Here is a 13,072-nt window from a genome sequence, read left to right on the forward strand (position 1 = left end):
AGGTCAATGACACAGTGACACGATAGGCTATTCTAATCCATTGTCCCAGGCCCCGCTAACTAGAGTGAGAAGTCCAAGACGAAGTAGGGGAAAATATATTCCCTAAGCAGCCGAAGTACAAGCGATCGCAATTGGAAGAAATCAAACGTATATATATAGTATAAAGTTGTCCATGGGAAGCATTACAAAATAGCATACTAAAAAGATACAACGGACCAGTAGCGTTTAAAATATTTCCAAGTGGGAAATACGACTCGAAGGTGAAAGGAGCACTTTTGGCGCGAAAACAGGGAAATTCAAGTTTTCAAAATAAAATTACAAAAATAAGTCATTTACCAAGTATCTGTAAACATAAAAGCTAGTTTTTTGTAACTTTGTAAAGGATATTAATTACTTTTCTGTTCATTTAAAGTTATATTAATGACAAATATAAACAATAATGATAGTTTAATTTTTCTTGTTATTATACAATCATAAATAATATTTAAGTTTGTTATTAGTCTTGAAAAAGAAGAAATAGAAAATAAATGTCAATAGAATTAGGTGAACTCAATGAAAGAAACCAATTGATCTATTAAAAAGAATGAAGATTTCTGAATGATGAACAAAATTTTCTTGTCGATAATATCATTTTCTCAAACCTTACAGTCGTCTTTACACATGATTTGTGGATGAACATCAACTCTGAGATGCAGGTACATCCAGCTGACGAGTCCCAAATAGGACTAGCCACTATCCATCTCTTACCATGCTTGTGAATTTAGGCTATATAGAGGCAATACGTACAGTATGCACATATGCCAAATAAGAGACTGACCAGTTGCAGTCCTAAAAACATCAATGGGAAGATTCAAACATACAATACTAAGTGAATTTAGAATGTTACATTTGTTGCAAAATAATTGTAACCATAGTGTTTAAGATTAATCTACAATCACATATAAAGTTTATTCTCAACAATTTTTTTATTAATCGATTAAAAATGAGTCTTTGCCTTAATGGATCAGTAACTAATCTTACAAGGTTTTTTTATATTTCCCTCAAAATAATATTTTTTTTTCAAAAAAACAACCCATATTACTTATTTTCTAACCATATGATTAAAAAAGTAAAAAATTCTGGCTCTTCTTTTACAGAAAACAAAAATTGATTATTTTATTATTACAATGTAAGAAAAACATGTTTTTTTCTACTTTCTTTTTCTAATTTAATGTTTTGTCTAAATTATAAAATTATGAAAGAAAACAAAAAAAATTTTTTTTTAATTTTTTCCCTGTTTTTCAAAAATTTAAACATGAAACATGTGGACACATATGTTACATAATTTAATTTCATTGTAATTTATTTCTTATTACTATGCGGGGGGGGAATATTTTGTTCTCCTTGTGATTTTACTATCGAGATAATAAAAAAGTTCAAAATAATAATCAATTATTATCAGTTCAGTTGATAATATGAAGCCCCTAAATGCTGAGATATAAAAGATAGAATAACTGAATGTATTAAGGGAAAATGACATATTTATATATTTAAAGGATAAAATATATATTATCAGGATAGAAAATATGTCTCCAAATGCCCTGATACGACCGAGAGTAGAGAGAATCCACTATCCCTCTCGAAATGTCACATGGCTCTTAGTTTACATAAATGGAAATAGTGGTTTAGATTTATAAAATCTGTTCAAGTTTACTAAATATTCCTAATGTATGTAAGCTAACGTGAAATGGAAATCCAAGGTTTCTATCTATCTCATTCAACAAACATATAATTAGTGATCATTTTAGAAACCTTTTCAAATCCGCATAATAAAATCAATCAATCAATCAATTCTTCATTTATTACTATTCTCAAATATTATTAAATATAAGATTTAGGCCCCCAAATATCCTGATGCGGCCCGGAGTGTGGAGAGTCCTTCTCGAAATGCTCTCACATGACCACACGTATATAGACTCTATCAGGGAAGTTCTACTCACTGCCTTCTCGTGGTATTACTGTTGTTTACGAAATTGAGAGGATGAAAAGCGAATGTCCGGTGCTTTATCCGGGTTGGTGGACATGGAAAGTTCACCAAGGGGAGTTGGAAAACCCTGATTGCAAACCGATGGTGTACATGGGCTCCAGTATCCTGAAGGAACAAATGACGTATGAATCAATTGTTGGTCACTGGTTACCATGGGACTGCATCCCTTTACGATGCTCCACTGCCTTGTGGATCAGACCTTTATGTCAAAGTCTCCGGGTGTGTCCCCCTAATAAAACCACTTGGTTTGGTTTTGGCGCTCGAGCAGTATCACGGCCCTCACACAAATCAAATGAGATTTATGTTGCGCATATATATCTTGTGCCACTTTGTACCAATATTTATGTGTGTAAATAAAATAAAATAAATAAGAAACGTAGTAGTCTTTAAATAGGAAGAGTATATTTGTGAAATCTCAACGAATGAATTTAAAGTAAATCTAACATTTCACCTGGAAATATATATTTCTTTGAAAAGGCTTAGACCAGATTGTTAAGCGAAACATTGAATTTCCTTCGAATTCATTCACTGAGATTTTACACATATATTATTCCCATTTAATGTCTTACATCAACTCGGCGCCCAAATACTATGAAACTATTCGTTCTAATTTAGACGAAAGTTCTTATACATAGTACAGTCTATTGATATGTTATGATAACTAAAGTCTATTGAAAATCTCATAAATTTAAAACATGATATCAGTCCACCTCAAGTTGATTGATATTGTTCTGCGTCACATTATTTGTAATACACAACAATACATCACATATGATTTCAATTTTCTGTGTAAAGTAATTCATAATGCAAAAACCAAATTTACAAAATTATCGGAAGTTCTTTTTTGAAAATATTATCGCCATATTAAAAATTTATAATGTCTCAAAAAGAGTAATATTTTCCGGGAAAAATAGGGTCCACTTACATGTGTTAATCCTTGGAAGACTTGGAAATACAAGACCGGTTGTTATATGACTTGAATTGTCAATAGAATATTTTAGCGTACTTGATCGAAAATTTTGACTTTTCTTTGACTGATTTACAGGGGTATCTAATGTTGTTTCATCCAGTTGTTTTTCATTTCCAGATGATAATGACGTTGTTGTTGGCAGTGTGTTCACTAATTGAATTTGATTAGAATTCTCTTCATCACTAGCACCACGACCACTATCTGATCTTTGTTCTTCACCAATGATTGAATTATGAATTCGTGGATCTTTAACAATACATTCGCCAATAACCGGAATATTTTGATTTGTGTAACTTGGACGCATTAAACTAGCTGGACCAAAATCAAATATCGTTGATGTGTTATATAGTGGATTTGACGATAATGAATCAGTTCTATTTTGTTGATAATAATACGCCGAAGGAGGTGGTGTTTTTGTGCATTGAAGAACAACACAATCTGATCTAAGATTAGGATCATTTGAAGACACCAAAGTATGTGATGCAGTTGGCATTGTTGTTGGTTGAAATGTTGGACAGTAAGAATTAAAGGGTTGTGGTGAATATGTTGAACATCTTGAAGTTATATTATATGATGATATATTCGATACTGTCTTATGACAGTCAATATTTGGATATTCCAAATGAAGATAACTCAGTTGTGGTTGCGGACTCTATGAAATCAAACACATATACATGAATTTTAAAACTTTGTTTTTTATAATCTTCTTATGAATAAATGAAGTGTCAAAATGATGTCATTTGTAATATTTTCCCTAACTTCCTTCTATTTAGCTTAAATTATAACCAGAGTAAAATCAAGTAACCACAATTGTAATGAATCTATCCTATCAGTATGCAAAATACTTGATTAGGAATAGAATAATTCGAATATCGATTGTTTCCAGTTGAATTTATTCTTAAACAATAAAATAAAATGAAATTTTAGTAGTTGAGATCATGAGTCAATTGAAACTAGACCACCAAGGAAAACCTGGAAAAATTTGACAGCTGTTTCATCAAATTGTGAGACTCATCAGGACTGCGCATCTACGATCCCTCTCACGAGATTGGAAACCAGGACCTATCTGTCTCGCACGCGAACGCTTAACCTCTTGACTACTGAGCTGGAATTCGACGGTGTTAATGTCTGACTTCAACCAATCCACGAAATCGAGAGATACATCCACCATTGTTTTCAGTGAGTTACTATCTAACAACAGACCTGGTTGAACTCCACTGGTCACTGCTTCCCAATAGAACTCCAGGAAATACCTCCTGAAGCCAGTCACTAGTGAGCATACGGCCGTTCAGTGCTTCCGGGTTTTCCATGGTGGTCTAGCTTTAATTGATTCATGATCTTAACTATCAAAATTTCTATAATATCCACAAAACCCTTTATGATAATAATTATCTCTACAGAAAAAGAGATAAACACTGAAAAATATACTAAAACACTATCAACTCACTGTGCTTAGCATTACATTTACCGGGGATGAAGATTTTTGAGCACATAATGTTTTACCATTTGTTCGTATTATGCCTAAATCTTGTTCTACACCATTCACATTGTTTATACATGCTGTTTGAATTGAAACTGTAGTTGATGAATTGACTTGATTATCATTATCATTATTATCATTATTAATCTGACTATTATCAATATGATTATTAATATTAAACATATTATATGATGGTATATAACAATTTTCCATACTAGATACTGTTAATTTATCACTATTAGTCATTGGTAATCCTTCATGATAATGTTGACCAATTGATGGATATAATGGACCATAGAAATTATCAATCGTTCCTACAGATGTATAATTACCAGGTTGATGATGATGATTGTATAAGTTGAAATCAGTACCATCATAATCACATATGATTGGATTAAATTCTTTATTCATACCAATATCAACAATCATATTATGGGTATTCATTGTTTTTGATACATTCTTATTCAATTGGTTTGGATTTCTCGACTTCTTACATGGTTTAATCATACATAAAATAGCACTAATTAATAAAGCAGCTAAAAATGCTGATATTCCAGATAGAATAATGACAATTAAAATTGTATTAGCTTCAGTAATTGTATATTTAGAATTGAATATGGAGAAATCACGAGTTTGTTCAATTTCAGGAAATAACCAATTACCACGAGGGGAACTTGCTTCAATAATTAATTGAATAGTCTTGATTGAATAGAAATATATAAAGCATTGATAGGGAAAAGAAAGATAGAAACATGATGATATAAAAAATTACAAATCGTTATGTAACAAGTTGTATATATATAAAAGAAAGCTTATTTAATAAATGGAGTTGGACATATAGGAAAGATTCAAACAAACAATACTAAATGAATTTAAACTTCAACCCATTGCGCAAGCAAGTGGCTATCATAACTCAGTAGCTGAGTGGATAACGTGATGGCGTTTGGAGCGAAAGGTACTGGGTTCGAGTCCCAGAGTATAAATCAAATCTGAGATGCAGGTACATCCAGTTGACGAGTCCTAAATAGGACGAAACGCGCGTCCTGGATTCCACTACTAGCCACTATTCATCTTTGCTTACATATATGAGCTGGTTTTAAATAAAGATAAACCTTGACCATACTTTATATTTAGAACTGTTTCTACATAATCTGAAGGTCAAAATAATTCTAATTTATGTAAACAGTTGAGATCTAACTGTGTCTCAATAAGTATATTCTCAGATAACTCACAATCATACATAAAAGATCGTCACTGAATATTTTGTTTGTTTCAGCCAAAAGAGACGTTTAGGGAAGTGAGTAAGCAAGTCTGATTATAAATTATCATAGGAGTCATTATAAAAGCTGAATTGTGGTGAACAGTGAATTTTAGCACTCATGTTTCGTTCTATTCAAAACTTATCAGTTGGATGTAAAATGCATCTCGGTACTGATGTTCTCACAATCTTGAACCTAATACCTTTAGTTTCAACGCTCTAGCCACTGTGTTATTCAGTCAAAACAAACATCGGTTTCCACACCGTGCATCAATTGTATTGTTGAAGGTTTGAACGATTACAGTCTTTTTAAATTAACAAGGGGAAAGTGAACACCACTAGAATTGTCGTATAAGTAATTGTTCACGTACATGTCGGTCTGCGTGAATATCTGGGCTACCTGTTCCTGATATCTTGATATTTCAAAAGTTATCTAATTTTGTTTTAATACACCAACAGCACTGGGAGATGTTTGCATGCTATCGCGAATGTATTTAGGTTAAATGTGTAAACCATTGTATCGTACATTAGTTAGCCGTGGATTAAAATCAGATGGTCCTGGGCTTGATTCCTGAAGGAGTTGTCAGTACGCATTGTTAAGGAATTCCAAGTTTTCAATGATAACCTAAGCATGACCAGTTCTGTAAACTATTAAATTATCTAATTGTTGTCTAGTAAATCGTAAATATAGTTAAGTTACAAAATAGCAAACACTAAATGGGCATTTTTAACATTTTAACAAAACGGTATACTGAATATGATTATTCTTGATAAGTAGGTAAATCGTCTCAGTGACTAGTTGCTCTTTAGAATTATCTAAAGCTTTGAAGATACTATTTTTTCCCAAAATGTACCGAGGTGGTCTACTGACATTCTTATCAAGAATGTTAACATATCTAAAGGTTAATCTTTTAATTATTTACCTTTTCTGCTCTCTGAACTGGCTCTCCATTATCTTCCACAGTTATTACCATTTCATATGAACCAAGTTCATTTAAATTCAAACTTCTTGTTAACATAACACGACCACTTGGTTGATCCATTGTAAATGCATCAAGTACATTTTCATTTTTTAATCCTTGTTGATTAATATGTGAATATTGACGTGTTATACCATAACGTAATTGAGCATTTCTACCTTCATCTTCATCAATCGCTCTAGCAACTAATGCACAATAACCTGGTACTTCATTGTATGATACACGTACTACAGGATATTGTGAATAATTTACTTTGATTTCATTATGTTTAATTGGATTGACTTGTGATATTGTGGAATAGGTTGTTTCGGATAATGATTCATTCAGTAATGTTTTATTACCATCAACTAAAATATAGAGGAAGAAAATAACAAGGGTGAGATATTTTTAGAAAAAGTATATTTTTACATTTATCATATTGAGAGCCGTCGTCCGTCAATAATTCTTAACCGATCTAATCGGTAAAATGGAATATCATATGATGTATACTGAGTTAAGACTGTTTCGTTTTCCCATAAATAAGTTTAGCTTTGAATTCACTTAGTGTTGTTTACTTGTATCTTCCCACTGACCGTCAAGTAAACAACACCAAGTGAATTTAGAACCTCAACCCAATGCACAAGCAGGTGACTATCAGGACTCAGTAGCTGAGTGGATAATGCCATGAAGTTTGAAGCCAACGGTACTGAGTTCGAGTCCCAGAGTGAACATCAACTCTGAGATGCAGTTACTTTTCATTTAAAAAATATCTTCAATATAATCAGTTTTATAAAATTCCCTACAGTGAATTGTTTTTAAACTTCCATGCCTACTATTCATTAAAAGATGGCAATGATGACTCAGTTCACCAACAAACATCATCCTATAATTATGTATAAATAAAATACTTTTGAGTTCAATGAATAATTATTAGTGAGTAATTTGATTCTATTGCGCTTAAGGTAGAATAACGTAAGTATATTTCAATAGCGTGCAAGAAATATAGTTCATCCGTAGATCGTCACTATCAGTAAAATTACATGCAAATAATCTGCAGTAAATTTGATATGTGGCTAGCAATGAAGACCAAGATGCACATTTTACTCCATTTCGGATCAATCAAGTGGGCATACCTATTTTCTAGAGTTGATAATCACACTGAGAATTTAATCCTGTACCATTCGGTTCAAACGCTACTGTGTTATCCTGTGAACTACAGAGTTCAGATATCCACTAAACCATTCAATTATCATGAACGTATTAGTAAATGTTTGTAAATTCTCGTCCATCATGTCCAGGATTACAGCTTATTAGTATATGTTAATATATGTTCTCCCAATGAACATCGATTCTGGAACACAGGTACATCCTAATGACAAATCTTAAACAGGAAGAAATGCTTATTCTGGATTTTATTACTAGCTTCATATCGACTATATCATAACTATCGACCAAATGTTACATTGAGGTAATCCACTGAGGATGCACATATAGCAACAGAAACTAATCCACTACGGTCGTGAATATTGACCTTGAGGAACCACAACTCATTACTAATGAAAACAATCTATCCTATATTAATGGTACTTCATTAATTAACACTAAATATTTCCGATTAGATCAAACGCTAAATATTACACTTGATCTCTGTAAACCTTAAAATTTGGATTTCTTTTAACTGTTAACTAATATTATATAGTTAAAATCATGAATCAATTGAAACTAGACCACCATGGAAAACCTGGAAACACTGTACGGCCGTTTCATCCTACTGTGGGACTACTCAGCAGTGCGCATCCACGATCCCGCCTCACGAGATTCGAACAGAGGATCTATCAGTCTCGCGCGCGAGCACTTAACCGATAGACCACTGAGCCGACTGGCATCCAACGGTGTTAATGTCTAACTTCAACCAATCCACGAAATTGAGCAACCATTCACCAATGTCTTCAGTCAGTTGATGTCTCCCAACAGACCTAGTTAACTAATAATCCGAATCAAATAACTAAATTTTACCCAATAATAAACATTTACTTCAATCATATTCAAAAAGTCCTTTAGTATCTATCCTCTAAATACTAACTAAACATTACTATCTTCAAAAATAAATGATATCAGATCTAATCACTTTATTTTTTCATATACATCTTGTTGATTTCATCTTTTCAATCAATTCCCCCCACCAAAAAAACGAACATATACGTACTCATTGTTGTACTATATCATTTCAATTACCTTAAACCAACCATATCATGTAAATTTACTTCATATTATTCTAAACAGCAATTATATTTATACATTACATTTAGGGAAAATAGAGCAATATTATTATCATGGTGCTAAATGATTAATGGTAAAGATATATTAGTTTGATATGAATAACAAATAAATCCATTATTGTAACATTATCACAATATATAGACAATATGGTATTATAAATATAGGGAATATTAAAAGCATTCCTATTATTACTATTATAATAATTATTATTACCATTACCATTACTATCATTATTATTATTACTATTATTATTACTATTACTATTATTATTGATTTTTTTTATGATTTTTCGGCATCATTAGTTGCTTTTTTTATTATTATTATGTGATTAACTCATTATTGTTGGATAGATTTGGCGTAATCAGAAAATTGTCAACATTAGAATAGTAGTTATGTACATTTGTTTTTGTAATTGAATGTAAATTGAATAAATCAAATTGTACGTACAATTTATAGTAAACATTATATTGAGTAGTTAATAGTAGTATAGTTAGTATGTTGATAGGAAGCTATGTAAAACATGCTATCATTAATATTACTTTTTAAAAAAACAATAAATTGATTTTATCACAATTATCTGATGGGAATATTACTTACTTACTTACTTACTTTCGCCTGTTACTCCCAATGGAGCATAGGCCGCCGACCAGCTTTATCCAACCCACTCTGTCCTGGGCCTTCTTTTCTAGTTCTTTCCAGTTCTTGTTCATTCTTCTCATGTCTGTCTCTATTTCTCGGCGTAATGTGTTCTTTGGTCTTCCTCTTCTCCTTTGACCTTCAGGATTCCATGTGAGGGCTTGTCTTGTGACGCAATCGGGTGATTTCCTCAAAGTGTGCCCTATCCACTTCCAGCGCTTCTTCCTGATTTCTTCCTCCGCTGGAATCTGGTTTGTTGTCTCCCACAGTAACTTGTTGCTGATAGTGTCTGGCCATCGGATCCGAAGTATCTTGCGTAGACAGCTGTTAATAAACACTTGTATCTTCTGGATAATGGCTTTCGTAGTTCTCCACGTCTCCGCCCCATACAATAGAACTGTCTTGACATTTGTATTGAAAATTCTAACCTTGGTGTTGGTTGACAATTGTTTTGAGCTCCAGATGTTTTTCAGTTGTAAGTATGCTGCTCTTGCTTTGCCGATCCTCGCTCTCACATCTGCATCTGATCCACCGTGTTCATCAATGATGCTGCCCAGATATGTAAAGGTTTCCACATCTTCCAAAGCTTCTCCGTCAAGTGTAATTTGATTGGTGCATATTGTGTTGCATCGGAGAGTCTTGCTTTTCCCTTTGTTTATATTGAGACCTACTGTTGCTGAGGCTGCTGCTACACTGGTCGTTTTCTCCTGCATTTGTTGTTGCGTTTGTGATAGAAGAGCTAGATCATCCGCGAAGTCTAGATCGTCAAGTTGCATCCTGCCTGAAGACAGTCGTTGTTGTCCAACCTGCGTCCAATGCGTTTCACTGATTCCAAGCACCTCCAGGTTGTATTTTCTCATTTCTGCAGCAATTTGGAAGACTCTTCCGGTCTCCCACATTGTCCGGACATTCCATGTACCTATAAGAATTGTTGCTCTGGTTGTAAGAAGGTGCATCGGCCTCATGACTTCCGAATGAACTCGGCTTTCATCATGAGACGTCATAATTATTCCTTCTACTCCCAGGGCAGAGTTTGAATGGTTTGAATGATTTTTTCTGGTTAGCGTTTTTTTAGCGAGTTGATTTTCTACGGGATGGGATCGCTAACCCCATGCCCAACCCTCCTCCTTTACCCGGGCTTGGGACCGGCAGCAACCCCCAGAGGAGCTACAGGCGGAGAATATTATAACTAGGGAATCAATTGGTATGAGGTAATATATTGAGTATAACATTTTACCGATTTCTAATTACTTGGTACATCATGAAAACGAATAACTATTGATAATCAAAGAAATTTGGATTTTTCTGATGAAATTCTGTTGAAATTGACTATCCTTATTCATTGGTTTAGAGTTGCACTGATTGAACTTGGAAAATTTATTTCTTATTTCGATCTTACTTACGTATGCTACCCGCCGCAGTGAAGTATAGGCCGACGACCGGCATTCTCCAACCCACTCTTTCTCCAGGGCCTTCCTTTCTAGTTCTATCCAATTGTTATTCATTCTTCTCATATCTGTCTCTATTTCTCGGCGAAATGTATTCTTTGGTCTTCCTCTCCTCCTTTGACCCTCAGGATTCCATGTGAGGACTTGTCTTGTGACGCAGTTGGGTGATATCCTCAATGTGTGTCCTATCCACTTTCAACGCTTCTTCCTGATTTCTTCTTCCGTTGGATGGAGTCCAGTTTGTTCTCTCCCACGGTAGCTTGTTGCTGATAGTGTCCGACCAACGGATCCGAAGTATTTTGTATAGACAACTGTTAATAAACACTTGTATCTTCTGGATGATGACTTTCATAGTTCTCCACGTTTCCGCCCCATACAGTAGAACTGTCTTGAGATTTGTATTGAAAATTCTGATCTTGGTGTTGGTTAATATTTTTATCTTAATCATACTTAAATCATCATTGAATGCTATTTTGTTCAGAATTTGAGGAAAATGATTTTTGCTATAAAACCTTATTCAGCATCAATTAGAAAAGTGTTGAAAGCCAGTGGTCATATGGTAGTTATGTAATTATCGTTTGAGATACCTTGACGGTGCCTACCCACAAATCTACACAATAACCAACCTAGAAGAATAAATTTTTTATATAAAACTAATCTTTATAATTTACTCAACCAAACAATAATCACATGTTTATTCTTGTGAGTTCCATGTTTGGTCACTGATGTGTCTTAAATCGGTACAAAAGTGATCCAGAGTGTGGTCTAGTTTGAACTTGTTCTATTAATTTCCGTTCATTACGATAATTATTTCCAAATTTAGTTTCTCACCAAAAATCATTCAGAAATACATTTTTATAAAAAACAATTTGGCGAGACTATAATTTATGGACGAATAGGATAAAGGGTCTCGGATTTTGGCGCATAATTCACTCACCTATTTGACCAAATAGCGTCTTACCATTTCAGCTTATGTCAGTTCATGATGACAAACCGTGAATCTAATCTCTAACCTTAACCATCAACGGTGAATTATAATCCTTAATCTTTAAATTTCTTTAGAATCCTCATTGAGCCCTAGTAAGTAGGTTGACACTCTCAAAGTCACTTTGGTATCGCTCTATTGTTGTCCATAAATTATAGTCTCACGAACAATTTCTTAAAAATGTAACACCATTACATTGAAATCAATCGTATGGATCCAATTCCTTGTAGTTTACATCAGTTTATAAAACTGGGTTGTATTATTCGTGGATGCTTTGAATACAGATTAACTGTTGAATATAATAATAAACAAATAATTATGCTTCAGAAACAATTTATCTTACTTTGTTCAGCACCTTTAATTTCAATAAAATATGGTCTATTATCATTCAAATCCAATACACGTACACAAATTGTGTCAGCTGTAGAATGTGATCTTTCTACACCTTTATCTGATACGACAACTTCAAAACAATATAAAGACTAAATATGGAAATTGTGTGAAAAAAGTAAAAAAACAAAACAGAAAAATCAACTTAAAAAAACATCCATTGAATCATAGTCAAATGATATGAAACAAGAAAAAACTTAATAGACCCCCCTTCCTTCCCTCTGATTCACCTTAAATGCAAGAACATGATAATTTCTTTCTCCTTGTAAATGATATGAAATGATGTAATTTGTATGCTTGACCTTTCAAGGTATTCACCCGTTTGAATTTACAGAACTGTAATGTTTTTTTTAACTTCAAAAAATTGCCAGAAATATATCTTATATGAAAAAGTGTGTTTATGACTGTAATATTATGTGTGCTTTGACAAGTAATGAACTGGTAAACTTACAAATTTGAACATTATTCTCTCACCTTTAACATATAGGAAATGAAAGGACTGAAATGCTAACATATGTAATGATAATACCAGTTTTCTGTTGACAATCTGTAGCCACCTAAATCTCAACATAATCCACGCCGTGTCCAGTTACCCAGACTAATAAGTACATTGCAACTTGATCGATAAAATTTGATCGGC

General features: G+C 33.2%; 1 protein-coding gene across 1 annotated transcript in view; it reads right to left on the reverse strand.

The window, feature by feature from the left end:
- Smp_125510 (putative cadherin) overlaps positions 1–13,072 on the reverse strand; it is a gene marked incomplete at its 3' end in the record, with an annotated part of 79,313 nt that overhangs the window by 1,957 nt on the left and 64,284 nt on the right. The window contains exons 8-12 of the mRNA XM_018796291.1: positions 12,386–12,524; positions 6,658–7,061; positions 4,692–5,175; positions 4,444–4,556; positions 2,952–3,648 (exon numbers count right to left, since the gene is read on the reverse strand). Of these exons, the coding sequence (XP_018650518.1) occupies positions 2,952–3,648; positions 4,444–4,556; positions 4,692–5,175; positions 6,658–7,061; positions 12,386–12,524 (1,837 nt within the window). The remainder of the gene's footprint in view (positions 1–2,951; positions 3,649–4,443; positions 4,557–4,691; positions 5,176–6,657; positions 7,062–12,385; positions 12,525–13,072) is intronic.

This window comes from Schistosoma mansoni, chromosome 2, assembly GCF_000237925.1.
Source record: "Schistosoma mansoni strain Puerto Rico chromosome 2, complete genome".
NCBI classification, from domain to species: domain Eukaryota; kingdom Metazoa; phylum Platyhelminthes; class Trematoda; order Strigeidida; family Schistosomatidae; genus Schistosoma; species Schistosoma mansoni.